The sequence below is a fragment of the Nelumbo nucifera genome, chromosome 7, assembly GCF_055504915.1.
Source record: "Nelumbo nucifera cultivar China Antique chromosome 7, China Antique-T2T, whole genome shotgun sequence".
Classification (NCBI taxonomy): Eukaryota; Viridiplantae; Streptophyta; class Magnoliopsida; order Proteales; family Nelumbonaceae; genus Nelumbo; species Nelumbo nucifera.
This window is the reverse complement of record NC_142655.1, coordinates 52,427,178-52,448,476: the sequence shown is the minus strand read 5'-3', so window position 1 is coordinate 52,448,476 and position 21,299 is coordinate 52,427,178. Positions and strand designations below refer to the sequence as shown.

General features: G+C 36.2%; 1 protein-coding gene across 2 annotated transcripts; it reads left to right on the top strand.

Moving 5' to 3' along the window:
- Window positions 1-4,021: 4,021 nt before the first annotated feature.
- Window positions 4,022-19,417, top strand: COAD (4-phosphopantetheine adenylyltransferase). 2 transcript variants are annotated; one of them, XM_088891966.1, is made up of 9 exons: window positions 4,022-4,261; window positions 4,414-5,324; window positions 5,471-6,058; window positions 7,294-7,427; window positions 7,550-7,621; window positions 7,727-7,786; window positions 15,345-15,439; window positions 18,533-18,602; window positions 18,798-19,417. In XM_088891966.1, the coding sequence occupies exons 4-9, from the start codon at window positions 7,296-7,298 to the stop codon at window positions 18,921-18,923; spliced, it is 555 nt and encodes a 184-aa protein (XP_088748092.1). In that variant the 5' UTR covers window positions 4,022-4,261; window positions 4,414-5,324; window positions 5,471-6,058; window positions 7,294-7,295; the 3' UTR covers window positions 18,924-19,417. The 2 variants fall into 2 exon arrangements, with proteins under 2 accessions (XP_088748092.1, XP_088748093.1); XM_088891967.1 differs by lacking the exon at window positions 4,022-4,261 and having other exon boundaries at window positions 4,308-4,699; window positions 4,927-5,324.
- Window positions 19,418-21,299: the final 1,882 nt, after the last annotated feature.

The window sequence follows — 21,299 nt, the reverse complement described above, 5'->3', positions numbered from 1 at the left end:
CCTGATCTGGGCCTAGTTGGCCCAATCTAACCTTATAAATCACCTCAAATTGCCCAAAAAAAAACTTATCTTGTTTAATTTCACCCAAATTTGTCCTTGCTTGCCCCTTCCTTTGAAAAGATTCTAATCCAAGGTTCCAGATTAGTCGAATCAAGCCTTTTGAGGCCTGCTTGGTCCGGACCCAATTAGGCCAATTTGACCCCACTAGTCGACCTAGAACATCCAAAACCCCACCCCCTACCAAATTTACCAAAATACCCTTAACCAAATTACCAAAACACCCCACCTCATACCCTAAATTACCAAAATACCCCTCATTTGTCAAATCCTCAAATGCCCCTCATACCTTAAAATTCCAAAAACACCCCTTTATTTCAAATTCTCAAAATAACTTCATTGTGTCCAAATCCCCAAAATACCCTTTAAACCTAAAATTACAAAAATGCCTTTCACTCCAAATTACCATAAATTTCTAAATTACCCTTTGGACCCCAAGTATTGAACCCTCCTGTCTCTTTAAATCCTAACTTATCTAAAACCCCCTTTTGTTTTTGAGAACTGAAGGAACCTCCCCTTGCCCTCCATTATAAATAGAGGCACCATTCCCAAGAGAAAAGGGGAGAGAGTTTATTAAGGTGGCGTTTGATTGTACTATTCAGACGTCTGAAGTCTAAATTAGTTTGCTTTTTAGTGGCCATTTTCATAATCACGGATGGTTGAATGATAGCTGATACATATTAGTGGAGGAGAAGATGGGTATGTTTCTATTGTGTTTAAGCTATAATGAAAGGTTCTCTATTTTGAAGAGAAGATTCCAGCACTCCACCCAAACAGTGCATACATGCTTTTATCAAGTGATATCTGCTATGATGGAATTTGCACGAGCAATGATTCATTCAATTACATTTGACCCAAACCCAAACATCCCAAGGCACCATAAACGACTCTGGCAAGTATTCAAGGTAAATAATTGACAATATCACATAAGTTTCATAATCTTGATTGGTATAGGGGTTGAGATCAAAACTAGTTATTTTCTTTTGTTGTTAAAGGGTGTTGTTGGTGCTTTAGATGGAACACTTGTTCATGTTGTGGTACCACCGGAAAAACAACTAGTATACTGAGGAAGAGGAGGGAAAGAATGCTTCCAAAATGTGTTGGTTGTTTGTGATTTTAATATGGTGTTTACATATGTTTATGCTATTTGGGGAGGAACAACACATGATGCTAGGGTTTTACATGAGGTTGTATACAACCCTATCAACAATTTTCCATTTCCACTTGCTGGTAAGAATGGTGTTATATGGGTGTTCATTTTTTTTAATAAATTCATTTTTTGATAGATATATTTGATTGACACAGACAAGTACTATCTTTGTGATGTTGCATACGCAAATACAAGACACTTTATGGCACCTTATCAAAATGTGTGATATTGGGCAGCAGACTTTTGTCGTGAGCGTGCTGGGACGAAAGAAAAACGATTCAACCAGGCACATGCAAAGTTAAGAAATGTAATTGAGAGATCGTTTGGTGTTCTAAAAGCTCAGTTTCCAATTCTTAAACAAATGGCGCCTTTCAATCTCTATGTCCAATGGGACATAGTCATTGCATGTGTCGCTATCCACAACTATTTGAGAAGGGAATCAATAGTTGATACTCTTTTCGATGAATACGATGAATCTAATATGCAAGTAACTAATGAAAATGTAGAAGTAGAGACAAAATTATTAAATAGGAATATGCATTGAACTACTTATCGTTGATCCTAGTTATGTACTTGAACTATGTAGAATTGCTTGTTTGTTTGCAGTTTACTATTATGGTTATGTAGGTGAACAAACTTTTCTTTTATGTAAGGAAAATGGTTGTTAGGTGTTCTCCAATAATGTGTGCATGCGGGGCTAGATATATGGACCTTTACAAGGTTGGGACAAATGAAAATCACGAAAGAGTGTTGTTGCGTTGTCCAATGTGGGAAAAGCATACGCATTCCTTTTATTGGGTTGATGAACTGATTGTCGACCAAGTGATAGAGCTTAAGGAGTTCAATCAACCCACTTCATGGCTTGTAAAATATCCAAATACCGCAACCGCTCAAGGAAGAGATGGCACTTGGATGCACATGCATCTCTATTATGCAATGTCATCCAGTTTATTATTATTGTCATTTTAATTTTTTTGTTTATTGTTGTTGTTGCAGTTGCATTGGGTAGTTATGGGACATATGAACAAATGTTAGTGGTTAGGATAAATATATGTATGATGTACGGGCATGTAGATGATGACAATCGCTTTATTATGTGTAAACCTATGTTTTGTAGTAAATGTTCTGTAACTTTTAATTTTTTATTATCTTTTATTTGTATTTTTTTGTTGAAGATTTTTTAATTAATTATAATAATTACCCATCCATTGAGGGAAGCGGAGCAGGCCTACTACGGACTAAGTCGTAACAACAAAATAGAAGACCTATTCTATTCAATTTTGAGTTTGGATCTTTCCGTTCCGGTCGAAAACAGACTGCAGGTGGATCTAAGAATTGTTCCAATGGTATAGTAATGTCGACGGAGGCTTTTGCATACCAACAGTAATACTCACAACAAGAAAGCACCCAATATCTGAGCATTAATTTCTCGGTGAGAAAACCGGCATCCTCTGACAGCTTATCGGAGAGATCAACTACAACTCTCTGTAGATATATTACTATAAGCTATTATGTATTTAATTATTTTTATTCATGTTAGTTCAATATTATTAGTTATTAATTAGTAACTATTAAGTTTTATTTGATTATTTTAATTTTTATTAAATTTTAATTTGTTGTTGAAGATTTTTTTAATCAATATTATTAATTATTAATTAGTAACCATTGATTTTTATTAAATTTTATTCATTTTATTATTTTTAATAGTAAGTAATTAATTTTATTACTTTAATTATGTTATTTATTAGATATTAATTATTTTTTCATAATTATTATGTATTTATTTATTTTTTATTTGCATTAGTTCAATATTATTATAACTAATAATTTTTATTATTTTATTGTTTTCTAATAGTGAGTAATTATTTTTTATTATTTTTTATTATTTTAGTTATGTTATTTATTATTTATTAATTATTTTTGTAATTATTATGTATTTAATTATTTTCTATTCACGTTAGTTCAATATTATTATAACTATTAATTTTTATTAAATTTTAATCATTTTATTATGTTTTTAATAGTGAGTAATTATTTTTTATTATTTTAATTAGGTTAATTATTTATTATTTATCATAATTATTATGTATTTAATTATTTTTTATTCGTGTTAGTTCAATATTATTATAACCATTAATTTTTATTAAGTTTTAATCATTTTATTATTTTTTAATAGTGAGTAATTATTTTTTATTAATTTAATTACATTATTTATTAATTATTAATTATTTTTTTGTAATTGTTATGTATTTAATTATTTTTTTATTTGTGTTAGTTCAATGTTATTATAACCATTAATTTTTATTAAATTTTAATCATTTTATTATTTTTAATAAGGAGTAATTATTTTTTATTAATTTAATTATTTTATTTATTAATTATTAATTATTAATTATTTATCGTAATTGTTATGTATTTAATTATTTTTTTTATTCATGTTAGTTCAATATTATTGTAACCATTAATTTTTATTAAATTTTAATCATTTCATTACTTTTAATAGTGAATAATTATTTTTTATTAATTATTAATTTTTTTCTTAATTATTATATATTTTATTATTTTTTTGTATGATTTTAATATTATTTTGAATTTAATAAATTATTTTATTTGAAATAGTATAAATTCAGCTTAAATTTACCAAATTGTCTATTGTAGGGGTAAAATAATAAAAACAAAGCATTTCAAATGTTAAAAGTTTGTTCCGTATTCAGAGCTTCTATAAAATAGAAAAATTGTAGGGTTTCTAGCATATGGGGGCAATTTTTTATCTTCCTCCTAGAGACTCTGTATTCAGTGAATGAAACTTGAACGATGAGAGAAACCCAATGAAAAACAACTGTTAAGAAAATTTCTTGAGCTCGACCAACTAATTTTACCCAACAAATTTGCTTTATTTTATTATGACTGGTCTCAGACCAGTTTTGAATCTTGAGCCTGGAGTCTTGACTCCTGAACTACATCAACGTGGTTATTGAACCAGAACCAAATAGACATTTTTTCGGTGGAACAAACCAACTGGACTCGCCAAGTGGGTAAATCTGTCAGAACCAGGTATTGCCATTTGCCACTCCCCTCTCCTGAACCTGGATGTTACCCTCTCTCATTCGCTATACTCAAATGCACTTGTGCTAGAGCCAACAAGAGATATGCTTGTCGAAGCTTGGAGCGGCTAATCATTCTTTCCAGTTTTGTTGACGAAGCAGGGAACACGAGAGCATGTATCTTGCTGGCAGAGAGGGGAGATTGAAACCTAGCAGGCTTAGTTGCAAAAGGTTGCTTTCTTGGTTGGCATGCAAGAGTTTTTGGCAGTGGTGATGGACAAAGACTTTGGAGGGAGAAGAAGAGAAGAGGTTATCGACGGTGCTTTGTATCAGATGTTAAGGACAAGAGGAATGACAAGCAATTCACATGGCCGGCTTGTGTTGATTTTCATCTTGCCTTCAAAGGACAAAGGCCACATCCTTATCTTCATTTTCATTTCTCATTCCAGTATTGTCTGAATCGAATCTTCTACCTTTCTTTAAATTTGTGTTGGGCTTTTTGATTCTTCAACTGGGTCTCCTCTTCTTTCTGGTTTGATGGGTTTCTTTCGTTTCCTCCCCTCAACTTTGGTCCTCGGTTCTTCGGGTGTTTGCTTTACAGAGTTTATTGTACTTTAGAAACCTATCTATTGGTGTGCTGAGAAAATCCACTGATTGCAATTGTTTTTCTTCTAGAAAGCAGAAGCATTTTCTCAACCATACTACAAATGTAACTACCATTCGTCATAGTCAATTCTCGCCTGTTGGAGGAAAGAATGAAGAAAAGATATCGGTTGATAGTGCTACGAGTTTAAAATCAGAGAATTCCTGAAATTTGAAATACGAAAGAGGTGGAAAAGATCGTGAAGGCTCTAAAAAGACCGTTCGTATGAACACAGAGGAGATGAGCAACAGTACCCAACGGACGAGATGACTGTTGGATTTTAAACTAGTCTGAGACGCTTTCTGGATCATGCATCGACCGATTATCAGCGACGCTTTTTCGATCACCGAAGACGACAGTCAGAGGCATAGTCGAAGACGTGCCGGAGGCGGCAGCGGACGACTCTGATGATATTATTTTTTGATGAACAGTAATTTTGCTATTATCCTTTTTATGATATTATTTTGAAAAAGTTAATTTATTTTTAAAGTTTTATTAAATATATTATTCTTATTGATATTAGAGGTCAAAAGTTCCTTATCTTTTTAACTTTTCAAACTTCACTTCGCATTTCAGATGAAACGCCACGTAAGAGAATAGCGGCCGAAGGGAGAGGAGAAAGTTTCGAAAGAGGGAGAGAGTTTCGAGAGAGAGAAAATTGGGACTGAAGGAGAGGAGTTTGGAAGGGGGAAATCTCTAAGAGTTTTTCCTTCGAGCTGCCGAATTGAGAATTGGAGAGAAAGAGTTTCAGGAGAGACCGAGAGAGGGGCGAAAGAAAAATAGGAAGGCGAGAGAGAGTTTCAAGAGAAAGAGACTGAGAGAAGAGAGGAAGAAACTAATAAAATCTAATGAAAACTGAGAAAGAGAGGAAGAAAGTCTGACAGAGAGAGAAGAGCGGCGATTCAAAGCAAAATCCACGATCCCCATCTCCCTTCCGGGGCCATCATCCTTCGTCCGGCGGATCTTCGACTGGCTCTGCCGTCGACCTACCACAGCTCTGCCGTTGAAGTTTCAACCTACCACTTCTCTGCTGTCGACCTGCTCCCACTGCCACTACCGAACTGCCGAACTACGAGTTCCATATAATTCATCGAGCTCTCCGAACCCAAGCTTCGCTAGTCCTGCGAATACCGGCATCGTTGTTCCTTGTGAAGGTCACAAGAGGTAAATCTTCTACCTCACCCTTTTTTATTTTTTAGTCTTTTTCTGCTGGTTGAATAATAAAGTATGAATAATGTAGCTTTGATTTCTTTATTTAAGCTTAAGAATCGTGTATTATATGGCATTCGGAGAAGGAGGTTGTCTCACTCTCTCCACTCCTCAGACTTATCAACCGAGTCCGAAGGTGGGGATTCTGATAGAAAAGGGGTGGGGATTCTCACCCTTTTGCACAGGTCCCTGCGTCCAAAAGGGGTTGGTCTGAAGGAGAGGGAGGGGAATGCGTTTTCAATAACACCCTTCTAATTTGCTAGAAAATATGGATTCCCCATCCGCTGAGCTGCAGTATTTCTTTGTTTTAGAAATAAAATTAATTAAAAAAATCAGAGAAAGGAAATCCAGTATTCACACTGACCCACCTAACCCCTTCCCTCTCTCTTTCTCAACTTACCTAGAATGGCCTTGTCCTGGCTAAATGGTATGGAGTCACGATGTATTTTGTGAAATCCAATTCTACGAGGCCCATCACTCTCAGTTATGTATTCTGATGGGTGGCGACTCCGTAAATTCGGCCATGAAGTGAACTGCCAGAGAGGGATATTTTTTTGACGTTCGCATTTATGTTGAGTGGTCCTTTCTTATGAAGGTGACAATTGTACTAGTTTTCTTTAAAGTTAATGAAAATTACTGTTTCCTATAAAAAAATGAAAGTTAATACCTTAACTGTAAGACTTAATGAGAAGGGAATGAATGAGATGAAAAGTGGTAGCTCAAATTACATTTTTTGCCTCCAAGATTAGAGAATGACCAAATTCAGTAATAGGGGTGTTTTAGTCAAGAGCAGTATTCAATGTAATATAATAAGAGTTAATACTTTAAATGTAAGATGTAGTGAGAGGAAATTGAATGGGTGAAAAGTAGTAGTTCAAATTACCTTTCTTTACTTCATAGTTTGAGAGGAACCAAATTAAAAAAAGAGGTATTTTAGTCAAACAAAAGCTTCGCATTTTCATTCGTACTTTTAATAGTAGTATAGATTTTTATATGGGGTTTCTTTGTATAGATTTCCTTGTATCTTTGTATTTTCTTCTTTCCTTTCTTGAAGTTATTTGTGACTCTTGGAAGATAAGTGTGTTTGTCTTCCACTTGTAAATTTTCTACTGATGAATTAATGAAAGTGTTATTGATAAAAAAAAAAATTATAGTTCCTTAGATGTTTTTATGTTTTATTGTTTATGTAGCAATGGGTTCGAATGAGGTGGGCTTTGGAATGAAGGAATCTTCCAAGGTTGGGATTGGTAATGGAACTTATGGTGCTGTTGTACTTGGAGGAACTTTTGATCGATTGCATGATGGACATCGACATCTTTTGAAGGTAGTTCAAATGCTCCATTTTGCCTTCAAAAAGTTTGTAAATTGTTTGAATTCAATCAATTTGGGAACTATTTGTTTCTTAGATGCTGAGAAACTTGAAATGGTTTTGGACCTTTTGGTTAGGCATCAGCAGAGTTAGCCAAGGATCGGGTTGTGGTGGGAGTGTGTGACGGACCAATGCTGGTCAAGAAAGAGGTTGGGTTTTATATTTTGTAATTCATCTAATTTATGGTTTCACAATTGATAGTTCTTCAATAAAAGAGAAGTAAAAAAACAAATTATTTGTTTGCTTTCCTATAGCTGGCACACATGATCGAACCCTTTGAGATGCGGATGAAGGCTGTAAAGAACTACATAGAGGTAAAATTCAGGGAGATTTCTCAATATATTTTAACATTATTATTCATCTTAAATGGTAACCTGGAAAGCAGGTTATAAAGAACTACATGGGATGGCTGACTGCTTGGCTAAACAAGGGGTTTGTTGTGTGAGTAATCTGGTTGTTCAAGGGGCATTCTTGTCCCTTAAATTCTAATGAAAGGGGGTATTCCCAACTTCTTTTTTGGTTCCAAATCTTTCTCTTCGAATATTTCCTCTTCTCTCTTCTCTCTTTCCTTTCTTCTTTTTCTTTCATCCTTTTCTTTTATCCTTTCTTTCTGTAAACCTTCTTGGTATCATAGCTCTCCCTAGAGGAAGGTTCGATTCACAGGAGTATGGCAGACTGCTAACATCATTATTGCTGACTGTTGACATTAGCAAGCTGTACAGTTGACGTTTCTGTTGGGTGCTGGAAATCCTAGGATTTATTCAAGTATGATTTTAGACAGATTTTGGTGAAGGTTCCATACCAGTTGTCGTGGATTTCATATTTTTTAGGGTTTTTTCTTAGAAAATCGAAAAAACAGTCTTGCCTTTGAAATGATCTTTGGTGCTACTGATTTTTGTTTTTGAATATGTGATTCTTGTATTGTATGGTCTTTGTGATATTTCTGAACTCACCTAACCAAAAGTGGTTTCACTTGATCTGGTGGGATATTGAGCTTCTCGTAAGCTTTTTCCTTCCTCATATTTTTCACCCAAGCTCTGCTTGTATTTTATCTGCTTTTGTAGATTGGTGGTGGTTGTTGGAAGCCACTGTTGGTGTTTGTGTGGCGTGTGTGTTGGGAAGCTTCAATGACGAGTACGGAGGAGTTCAAAAGTAGTGATAGTTCTAAGGAGATATCTGAAAACTTGTTTGGACTTGGTGACAGTCCTAGTCTTGAACTTACCTTAGTCAAACTTGATGGAAATCAATTTTCTAGAATGCTCTCAATTCACAAAAAATTGCTAGGCATGGGAAGATGTGTTATCTAACTGGAGACGAGAAGAAGCCGTCTCTTGAAGATCCCATGTTCCCTAGATGGAAGCAGGAGGACCATACAATTATGATGTGGCTGGTAGGCTCTATGCAGCCACACATTGCTAGGAACTAAATGTTCCTGTCAATGACAAAAAAACATATGGGGTAGAGTTTATGCTACTTACTCCCAAGTTCACAATACTTCTAATGTTATTAGCTTTGTAGAGAAGCCAACAATCTTTGATGGGGAGAAATCAGTGGTATTATTTTTTTTTCTGCTCTTCAGTCACTATGGAAGGAAATTGATCATCTTGAGGAACTCGAGTGTAGAGATTCCTTTCATGGAGGGTAATGTAGGAAACACAATGAGAAGCTTAGGGTTTTTGAATTTTTGACTGGGCTGAATCCTAAATATGATTTTACATGATAATATATTCTTAGTAACAATGTTGTCACACTTTCAGCTGCTTACTCTTTGGTTCAAGGTGAAGAAAGTAGAAGGGAAGATATGATGCGATCTCATCCTATTGAATATCCAGCCATGGTGGTGTATTCTAAGCACAAGTTTAGTAGTAGTTCAACGGAGCTTCAAATCATTGACGGTGATGAGGTTGTGCATGATTATTGTAAGAGACCTAAACATACAAGGGATGGGTGTTGGAAATTACACCCTGAATTGAAACCAACAAAATTTAAAGGAGGCAAGAAAGGTGGTGCTCATGTTGCTACTAGTTCAAAGAGTTCAGCTACAATTCAACCTGTGGGTCCTAGCCATGGGGAATCTTTAACTGCTGTCAGGGCTAAAACAGATAAGCTCAGTCAACTTCTTTCCAGGTTGCAAAACAACAACAAAACTAGTACCACTGATCCTATTGGTGTTGGTCTTTTCACAGCTTTTGCTAAGTAAGGCAATTCTTCCTTTGCCTGTCATGCCACTACCACTTCACCTACTTTTTGGCTTATTGATTTGGGTGCTTTAGACCATATGACAGGTATTTTTACTTGTTCATTCTTATAATTTGTCCTCTAGAAGGGAGAATTCACTCTAGTGAATGGGTTCTATATCCCTATCTCTAGTGTAGGAGATATTGCCAAGAAGTTTGTGGATCATTTTAAATCGATTTATGGAAGACACTTGGATGAGAGGTTGGAAATGGAAGGGGTAGATTGGCCAAGATTGGATGAAGATCAGGTTAGGTGGCTGGAAAGAAATTTTGAGGAAGAAGAGATTAGGAAGGTAGTGTTCTTAATGGGTGGATCTAAAGCTCCATGCCTAGATGGTTTTACAATGGCCTTTTACCAAGATTGTTGGGAGGTGATAAAAAATGATCTTTATAAGGTTTTTAATGAGTTTGTAGATAAGCATATAGTCATCCACGGTATAAATGCTACTTTCTTGTGCTATCCATCCACGGTTAATTAGTTTGGTGACTAGTATTTGCAAAATCTTGGCCAAGGTCTTGTCTTTGAGGATTAAAGAAATCCTTTCCTTCATCATTTGTTAGGCCCAAGGGGCATTCATTCAAGGACGACAAATAATTAACCAGATCCTGATTGCCAACAAATGTGTGGAGGAGATGAAGAGGTCTAAGAAAAGAGACTTTTTCTGTAAGGTCAATCTTGAGAAAGCCTATGACTTGGTGGACTGGCAGTTCCTAGTAGAGGTTTTGAGGAAGTGTAGGTTTGGGAAAAGATGGTGTAGTTGGGTGTTTGGTTGTGTTAACTCTTGTCACTACTCCATCCTAGTAATGGGGTGGTAATTGGTAAGGGATTTTTTTCTAGCTAGTAGGGGTATTAGACAAGGGTTGATAGGGAATATGTGATAAGGGGATGGAGAATAGGCACAAACCGAATTCCAGTAACTCATCTTTAGTTTGTGGGTGACTTGATGATTTTCTATGATGGAGGCTATAGTGAGAAGGTGGGAAACTTGAAAGGGATGATTAGAGCCATCGAAGGAGTTTTCAATTTGAAAATCAATTTCGAAAAGAGCTGTATAGCCATAATCAATTTGGACTTTAAGGAGGTTGAGGCTGTTGTAGATTGTCTTGATTTCTCCATTTCTTCCTGGTCTATGTCCTATTTAGGGTTTTGTTAGGGGCAAACCCTAGGGAGAGTAATTTTGGACCCCAGTCATAGAGAAGCTTGAAAAGAGATTATCTTTGTGGAAGAAAAATTATCTCATTTGGTGGGAGGATTACCTTGACAAGAGCTATCCTCACGAACCTACCTACTTACTACCTCTCTATCTTTAGGATACCGCTCAAGGAAGTGAAGAAACTTGAAAAGTGATGAGAGATTTTCTTTGGGAACCGGGAGAAGGTGAAAAAGACCAATTAATTAGTTGGGAGGTTGTAGGTAGAAGCAAAGAGGAAGGAGGATTAGGGCTAGGGAATGTGCTTAAAAGGAATTCAGGTTTTTTAGGGAAGTGGTTGTTGCAGTGGCCTTTGGAGCGAGATAGGCTTTGGCACAAAGTGGTGAAGAGTATTCATAGATGCTCAGAGAGTGGATGGGGATGATGGTTGCATCAAGGAGGCGATGGACAGACCTAAAGCACTAGGGCTTGGATGGTTTACTATGGCTTTCTATCAAGATTGTTGGGAGATTCTAAACCAGGATATTATGAAAGTGTTTGATGAATTTTTTGGGAGGGGTGATAAATTCGGGATTGAACTCTACATTTATTGCTCTAGTCCCAAAGAAAGCTGGAGCTTGTCAACCAAGAGATTTTAGACCTATCAGTCTAGTGAATAGCTTGTATAAGGTTGTGGCTTAGGTCTTGTCTTGAAGAATTAGGGAGGTACTACAAAGCATAGTCTCACAAAATCAAGGGGCTTTTGTGGGTAAGAGGTAGATTGTTGATCAAATTTTAATTGCAAATGGATGTGTGGAGGAGATGAAAGAAAGGGATTATTTGCAAGATGGATCTGGAGAAAGCTTATGATATGGTTTATTGGTCCTTCTTAATGCAAGTGATGGAGTGCTTTGGATTTGGGGTGAAATGGTGTAAGTGGATCTTAGGGTGTCTTGAGAGTTGTCACTATTCCATATTGGTGAATGGGACAGTTGTGGATCACTTTCCAGCTCTTAGGGGAATTAGACAAGGTGACCCTTTCTCTCCCTTCCTCTTTACCTTGATTGCAAATGTGTTGGGGAGACTAATAGAAAAGGCAGACTCCAAGAATCTAGTGAAGGGTTGGAAGGTTGGAAGAGATGGAATACCTATCACTCACTTGCAATTTGCTAATGATACAATTTTGTTTTGTGATGGGGAGGAGGTGGGGTGGGTTAGGAATTTGAAGATGGTAGTGCAAAATTTGAAAAGTATCAAATCTGAAGGTGAATTTTTATAAGAGTTGTGTAGTGGAGATTAACATGGAGGAGAGTGAGAAGAGAGAAAGGGCTGAAATTTTGGGGTGTGAGGTTTCTCAATGGCCATTGAAGTATTTGGGGTTGCCTCTTGGGGACAACTTGGGGAATGATAGATTTTGGAGCCCAGTAGTTGACAGATTCACTAAAAGGCTGGTTTCTTGGAAGAAGAATTACTTATCCTTGGGGGGCAGAATCACTTTGATTCAGTCCACTTTGGCTAGCTTGCTAGTGTACTCTTTATCTGTTTTAAGGATCCCTGAGGGTGTAAGTAAAAGGTTTGAGAAGATGATGAGGGATTTCTTATGGGACCCAGGGGAGGACAAGAAAGACCATAGGGTGAAGTGGGAGATCGTCTCCAGAAGTAGGGAGAAGGTGGTTTGGAGCTAGGAAACATTAGGAACAGAAATGAAGCTCTTTTGGGGAAGTGGTTATGGAGGTTAACAGGGGACAAAAATAAGTTGTGGGCTATGGTGATTCTGAGTATACATGGGCTTGCTGATGATGGGTGGGACTTTGGACTGGTGGCAAGGACTACTAGAACTTCCGCCCGGAAGTCCATACATGCCATTCTCCCTTCGTTCTTGCAACACATCAAGTATGACCTTTGCTCTGGCAACCAGGTGAAGTTCTTGGAAAACCTTTGGGTGGGAGAAGTTCCATTGAAAGATACGTTTCCATCCTTATTCTCCATCTCTCAGTTTAAAGGGGAACTTGTGTCTTCTTTTTTGGTCCCTTCTGAGTCTACTTTTGGGTTTGATTTGGGTTTGGGTTTTAGAAGAGGTCTTAGGGAATGATGCTATGGAGTTAGTCCAGATTTTGAATGGGGTGGTTCTAGACCCATCAAAAAGGGATAATAGGATTTGGACCTTAAACCCCTTTGGTTTCTTTTCCTGTGCCTCATTTTTAATCATTGGTGTACTCTGCTAATAGTAGCCTCTAGAATTTTCCTGTGAAGGAAGTTTGGGGTAAACCGATCCCTCCGAGGATTGGAGCTTTTTGTTGGGAAGCCTTCTTGGAAAGATGTAATAATGTGATATTCTCCAAAGGAAAAGGCCTAATAAGTGCTTGTCTTCTCATTGGTGCATCTTGTGCAAGGTTAATGGTGAAAGCCCCTACCACCTACTGGTTTCGTGCCCTTTCAGTTCTGCTATTTGGATTTGCTTTATGGATTTATTTGGTTGCATGTGGTCCTCTCCCTCAAGCATACAAGGTTTGTTTGCTGCTTCTTTCTTTAGGTGGCCGAAAAAAAGAGGTAAAATCATGTGGAGATGTTTGAAAGCTGCCATATGCTGGACACTGTGGGAAGAAAGGAATCAAAGAACCTTCTCTGAGAAAGAAGGAAAGAAAGAAAGTTGCCTCCTTTGTGCTGGACACTGTGTTTGAAAGCTGCCATAAGCTGCCATATGTTGGACACTTTGGAGATGTTTGTTGATGTCTCTACGAGTATGCTGTTGAACAGTTGGAAGGAAGTTGCCTCCTTTGTGCTGACTAGATCTTTGGTGTGTCCCGTGTGGTCTCCCCCATCCCCGGGGTTCTTGAAGTTAAACTTTGATGGGAACAGTGAAGGCAACCTAGGTCCATCAAGTGTTGGGGGTGTAATCAGAGATGAAAGTGGGAAGGTGGTTGCTATATATTCTGGTCCCATTGGGTTGGGGGGACTCTCTGAGAGCTGAAATGTTTGCTTTGTTAGTAGGACTAAGGAAAGCGAAGGAGTTGAACATCCAAAAATTGATTATTGAAGGAGACTCACGGCTAGTGTTAAATTGGTTGAGGAAAGGTAATGGATTTTGGATCTATGCAAATGAGAGAAGAGAGGTTATGTGGCTGTTGAGGGGAATGGACACCCAGGTTCTTTGGGTGAAAAGAACCACAAATACCTTTGCTGATTTCTTGGAAAAACAGGGTGTGGGTAGGGGTCAATTGTTTTGGGCTATTCTGTAATGTTCTTGTAATATGGGGGAGAGTTAAGTCTTTTTATCTCTCCGTTAAGCTTGTTTGTATTCTTGATTTCTCTTAATAATATTGAATTATGTTATTGATAAAAAAAATCATTACAACTTTATTTTATTTTTGGTTTTGATATGACCCAGAAATTTGACACGTAGTTCACAGACTTACAACAGTATTCATACACTTGAACATCAACAAAAGAGACTAGTATTCATTCAGCAGAAAACATTAACAGTTGGTCGGTTCTTCGAGAGACCGCAGGCTCTCCCAAACACTCACAATATTCTTTACTCAAAGAAAAACATGCCACCCCCTATCCCCCAAAGCCCCTTCTTATACTCTTCTGATAGCATAACTGACTCCCTCTATAAATGCCCAGCTGGCCTAGTTATAAATGCCCCAAAACTCTTATTTTTTCATAACTGACATAGAAAAACAGGAATTCTTTATGTAATTTGTTATATTTAGATAGCAAGAGCATATAGAAATATTGAATCCTATATATCAACACTAAACTCATAAATGGGGAGGATGAAATGATGACACTACATTCTGTTAGTTTTCATTGGATGTTCCAAAATCTAGTTATGGTAAGTACTAGAGGTCCTTGATGCTGTATTTGGGATTAATGAGATTCAGCCTTGTAGGAAATTTATGGGATTCCTATTTATTAAGTCCTCTTGATTAAAGGAGTAGCTGAATAATTCACAGTTTCTTTCTGATTATTTCCCATCAAAATTGTTTTGTTAGAAGGAGATCTTTCAAGTTTAAAGCATAATACACCATGTAGCCTTTCCGGATAGCAATTATAAGCATCATTCTACCTGATTGCCTTCTCTTGCATTTGTTTTTCATCAATTTCAGGCCTTAAAATGACTAGAATGCATAATTGGGTTAAACCATGACTCAATAAATTGCTTCATTAGCATGTATAACCAGATCTTATGTTCTTTAGGCTCAGTTTGGAAAGAATACAAATACAAATATGTAGAGTGCAAAACCTTGTATTTTGTATTATTTTGTATATATTTGCAATGTACATATTTGTATTTGTACTCTTGCCAAACTAAGCCTTAAGGATTAACTTGCCAATATATTATGCTTTTATGTACTATTAGACATACAGACAATAATGTATATTTGCCAATATATATTTGCACTGTACATATTTGTATTTGTATTTGTACATATTTGTCTTGGATATAAGACGTGCAGACAATAATGGTATTTCTCTGTCTCCTTTGGTCATGATTGCAGTCCATCAAACCAGGACTAACAGTGCAAGTTGAACCTATCATTGATCCATATGGGCCATCAATTGTTGATGATAACTTGGATGCCATTATTGTCAGGTACATATACAATATTTATGCATAATGAATGTGGCTTTTTGTTGTGTCTAAGTATCCTGTAAACTCAACATTTTATTTACTAGGTTATACGTAAATTTTATATGCCCAATATGAAGCAGAAATTTACTTGCATTTGTATTACAATTTTGATAATTTTTCATTCGTTTTATCATTATTGTGCTTTTGATGTCAAGCACAATGTTCTTGCAGTGTGTACTTGTAGTTGTCAAAGTGCCTAGAAGAGTCCATCTGGTAGTCTTGGCTGGTCATGTAGGTGATTTCCTAGTAACATGGGAAGCTAATGATAAAATATCTATTTAGTGGTTTCTCTCATTATCTAACCGAGACTAAATCAATAAATATGTAATACTAATATATACTAAATGTATATTTCTCATTAGGGTGATCATGGGCTGGGTCAAGCTGGGCCCTTTGCAGGCTTAAGGGCTATAGCCCAGGCCCAGCCCAGCATGAACTCTGGGCCTGAAAGGGCTTTGGGCCATGTCCCTATATGCATTATATTTAATATATAATATTTTATACTATATGATATATTATATCTAATATATTACCTGCCATTTTATAATTTTTATATAGAATGTAGTCATAAAATATAAAATAAAACATACATTTTATGCATATATAAATTATATATGTAATGTATTTATATATTGCAGTCCAGGCTGGCCTGAACACAAAATTCGTGCATAGGCCTGGAAATTTGTGGGCTAGGCAGCCTAGGTTAGGCCAGGCCAGGCTGGAAATGATCACTATTTCTCATGCTTAAAAAAAGCATATATTTTCATATTATTGATAATGTCTAGAACTTAGGGTCCGATTGGTTCACAAGAACAGGGGTCTGGAATCGGAATCAGAGTGGTCCATGCCAATTCCAACCATTTGAGGGAGTGACCATTCTCTGCCCCTTCCATGGGAATGGAACTCCATTCCAGATGATTCCGATTTTGATTCCAATTCCCATCTCAACCAAACAGGTAGAGGGAATAGACCATTCCGATTCCAATTCCAACTGCAAACTGAAGAGACCCTTACAAGAATGAAGAAGCAAAAACACATGCACACATGACACAAATGAAAAATGGCTTTCAATCTACACATTATATTTAATATATAACATCTTATATTATATGACATGTGATAAAAGTATAAAATATATTATAACTTATATAAATATAAAATATTATATATAAAGGCCTGTTTAGTTTGCAGAATAGGGGTCTGGAATCGGAATCAGAATGGGTCGTTCTGATTCCAACTGTTTGGTTGGGCAGAATCGGAATCCCATTCCCATTCCTGCTGGAATGGCATTCTCCATTTGAGGGAATGACAATTCCCTTCCCCTCCCTTTGGAATGAAATCCCATTCCAGCTTATATTCCAATTCTGATTCCAATTCCTGTCTGAACCAAACAGACTATGGGAATAGACTCTTCTGATTTCAATTCTAAAAAATCTGGTTCTGACTGACCCAAATGGACCCTAATATATTATCTGCCATTTAATAATTTTTATAAAGAATATAATCATAAAATATAAAATAAAACATACATATATGCATGTATAAATTATATCTGTAATGTATTCACATATTGCAGCTCAGGCCTGGCCTGTGCTGGGCCTGAACACAAAATCCATGAACAGGCCAGGAAATTTGTGGGCTAGGCTAGGCCAGGCAGGAAATGATGACCCATATTTCTCGTGCTTACCAAAAAACATATGCTTCATATTATTGATAATGGCAAGTATAGTTTTCAAGGCGTCTAGGCAATTCTGGGCGACACTTGGGCGCCTAGTCGCCTACGTGATAAAAATTTTATAATATAAAAAACTAACTGTTGGATACCATTCAGCATGTATATTAATTGAAAAAATAGCAATTCTCTTTAGTAAGAACATTAAATTTCCTCTAAAAATGTGGAAAATTGATAAAAAACTTTTACATATATTAATTTCATTATTTTCAAAAATGATACTACTATAATAAGTATTAAACAGAGCAATTTCATATCAATTAGCAGCTAAAGAAGGTTATAAACTTTATATGATAAATATTCAAGAAATAATAGAATTATAAAGAGGTTAATTTTTTCCTATTCTCTCCTTAAAACCGTTTGATCTTTTAAATTTCAGTAGTAAAACATTAAAACAAAGTATAGTTGATATATATATATATAGCATACAATAAAATCTTTTAACACATACATTAATAAGATACAACAATATAAATGATATTATAAAAGGTACCCACCTTGTCATTTTTGTTGCCTAGGCAGGCGCTTAGTTGCTAAAAGTCAAGGCGATTGGGCGAGGCACCCAGCCAAGGGCACCTAGTCGCCTAGGCGATGCCTTTCAATCTACATATGTAATCCATACATCTTGTTCAATAGGTCCACAGAAAAACAAAGAAAGGTGATGGAAAGAAAAGCACAATCAGCTACATAGGAAGGTCTATTCAATAATGTACATCGCATTTATTTATTTACTTAGATTCCGTTTAAACAAAGATGTTTTCATATTTTCATTATTAGATTTCATACATGGATAACATGATTGAGATGATCACAAAGGACCTTGAGATAGATTGCAGACCATAGGAAAATTTCTATTCAGTGATATATTCTTTTGATTGGTAACAGACAACCTTCATTAATTTAGAAATTAAATTAACAGTTCACAGCTCTTAACCAGAGCCAAATCCCACAATCATCTTATTAAGTACATGTTAGCGGTTAGCCCAAAAAATTGCTTCCTCAACACCCCTTGCTTAGCTAAGGTATCTTCTGATCTGTTAACTCACTTAAATGTAGTGTTGACCTCTCTTTCTGGCTTCTTGATTTCTCCCATTACATGCCTATACACCCATGAACCCTCATTGTTATTGATCTAACCCACTACCAACATGGAATTTCCTTCCCTACTGTTATTGATCTAACCAGTATATGGTATTGTATCCGGCAAGTATCAGACCGGTGCAGTAGGCATGTATATGGTATTATATGCAACACTACATTGGCATTCCTTGATGTTTTCTAATTTCTATTGTGCAAATTTTCATGGTAATATGGCCATGCAGTAAAGAAACTCTGGGTGGTGGAATCTCTGTCAACAAGCGGAGAGCTGAGAGAGGTCTGCCACAATTGAAGGTGTAGTTTCCAGTTGTCATTAACTTCAAATATTTTCACCGTCCAAGTTTTTTTTATTTATTTTCATAACCACTTGTATACTATTTTTATTATTGGGTACCAGTATTGGGAAAGGAAAAAGTAGTAACGAGTTACCTGTGGAACTGAATTTGATTGGTTAGATCCATCCATTTATTTCTGAATTTTATCGCACAGATTGAGGTGGTGGATCTTTTGCCTGAGGAAAGGAGTGGTGAGAAGCTCAGTTCAAGTGCATTGAGGAGACTTGAGGCTGAGAAAACCAAGCAGAACAAGGAGCACTCAGAGGAAAAAAGCAGCTAATGTTGTGTGAACGAATCCCGGGGTGAACAGAACAATATAGCAGGGAAAATATGGCAGAATCAACGAGTTAACATTGGCAGCAGCAGGGTCAATGTTAAACAATTGACACGTATAGTAGCAACATCAGAAAAAATAACATTCTGACTGCATGCAGTTGGGTTTTGGGATGGCTCAGTTGAAGGAGTACAAATATAAATATGTTGAGTACAAAATCTTATATTTTGTATGTATTTGTACTGTATATTTTTGTATTTATACTCCTTCCAAACTGAGCCGAAAGAACAAAAATGAGGTGCAATCTGCACTTCAAGAATATAGTTGCAGTTGCACCAAACAGAGAACGAGGAAGAATATGATCCATGATAATTTGACATTTTTTGTTGTTTTTTCTTTCCTGTAAAAGTTGTTTGGGTGATGTTATTCTTTTTAGATGCTTGGAAAATTTGTGTTTCATTACCATGCTATATGGAGTTAAGTGATTATTGACTTGCGCATTTCTTGTTTGTTGGAGTAGGGTTGGTCTCTTCTTCAATGCTTAATTGGCTGTTGTCCCCCTTACCCTCTAAAAGGCTGATTTCGTATGTCCAGAGCTTTTTCAGTTGTATGGTTTTGGTATGGTTGGTCATTGCAGTGAGTGTGGATGTTTTCTTAAATTTCTCAAACAAGGTTTTAAGTAATTACCAATTTATCAAACCATTTTTTCCCCCTGAGCCCCTGTTTGGTATTGCTTATTTTAAGCACTTATTTTATAAGCACTTAAAATAAATGATGGAACTATACAACAAGTGAAAAATAAACACTTATTAGTGTTCGACAAAAGAGGGAATAAGTGCTTATTTTCAAAATGAGTACTCGCTTAATAAGCACTTATTCCAATTTTTTGGGACAAAATTGTTCCCATTGTTTTCTCAAAATCTCGTGTCTTGTCCATTTGAGCTCCAATATGACCAACGGTGCTGATAGGTGACTCTAGGCTGAGAAATCATTCCAAGTAGATGAATCTCCTTTTTTTTCATTTTGTATTCTGTTTTGGTAGCTTTTCATGGATATAATTGTCATTTTACAAATACAAGGATTCGTTGGTTAAGCATCTCATCAAATGCTAACCTAAACAAATACTTAAAACAAGTGTAAGTAGTTTGAGAAATGACATTCTAAACGGTAATAATTGTTCAAAATGTTTAATGTGCAGCCTGAGTCAATGATCAGGTTGGACTTTTTTTATTAAACCCCGGGTTTTAAGAAAAACTGAAAAACTTGACATGGAATCATGGCTGAGCAGCGGTTTGAAAATATAAATCCAGATCTATCCACAATAATCCTACCCACATCTGCTCACATCTTCCCTATTTACATGTTACTATTCATGGGAAGATGTTTTCAATGTACAGCTGTAGTGTCGTGAGTAGGATTCTTGTGGGTAGAAGATTTGGATTAAGCAATGTTTTGGATCTCCTCTGCCCACAAGGAGATGTTTCTAATGTACAATTGTAGTGTCCTGTCGGTAGGTGTGGATAGGATCCGTGTGGGCAAGTGATCCAAAACATTGCCAAATACCGTTGGGCAAGGGGATAAATAATACACGATACCTTGCTTTTAAGTTATTACAAGCTGCACAAAAATGCAGTGTTTTCAACAATCCCCGTTCGGGTTAACCCCTAACCTGTTATATTACAAACAGCTGTTGACTCTAACCTGTTGACCTAATTGGTTGAACCATTGGCTCGTATGATCTGCTCACTGGGTAACCGGTTTTCTGTATTATTTTAAGTTATTTTGCAATTTTTTATAATGATGGCATAAAAAATTAATTAATTGATATCGATGGTTGAACCACTGACCCAACCCGGAAGGGCAAACAGTTCAAGTTTAGAATGAAAAAAGAACGGTTTCCTTAAAAAATGGTATTGAACAGGAAAAGAAACCATTTTTTCTCCAAATTTTCTCTTAACTTGGAAATGAACCTGAATGGTTTAAGTAATTCCATTGTGAATGAAAAATTACTAGGAATGCCAATTTCCTAAAACTATAAATCACATTTTGGAAATCTTTGTTCTTTGTTTTCTGCAGCCATTTTACATACATAGAATGAAACATCGTAAAATAGTCATTTTTGAAAAATTCATTTTCCTTCATTTAGGTGCAGCCACCAAACAAAACCTCGGTGTAAAAGGGGTTGAAACCAAAGAATTCACTGAAGCAAGGGCACAGATAGAACTGAACATTTCATATTGGAGCTATTTTACGCCCCTTTTAAAAACAAATGGAGCTTTAAGAGTAAGAGTAAATCAAGATCTGAAGTCTCGATGTGTAACACCTCTGATATATGATGTGTTGTGTCCATTTTCACAAACTGGTAGGAGGTACGGATGGAAT

Bases quoted from the DNA above. Each gene is read 5' to 3' on its own strand.
- COAD (XM_088891966.1), top strand. From the start codon at position 7,296: ATGGGTTCGAATGAGGTGGGCTTTGGAATGAAGGAATCTTCCAAGGTT. The intron at 7,428-7,549 runs GTAGTTCAAATG...CCTTTTGGTTAG, and splicing joins GACATCGACATCTTTTGAAG to GCATCAGCAGAGTTAGCCAA. The intron at 15,440-18,532 runs GTACATATACAA...ATGGCCATGCAG, and splicing joins TTGGATGCCATTATTGTCAG to TAAAGAAACTCTGGGTGGTG.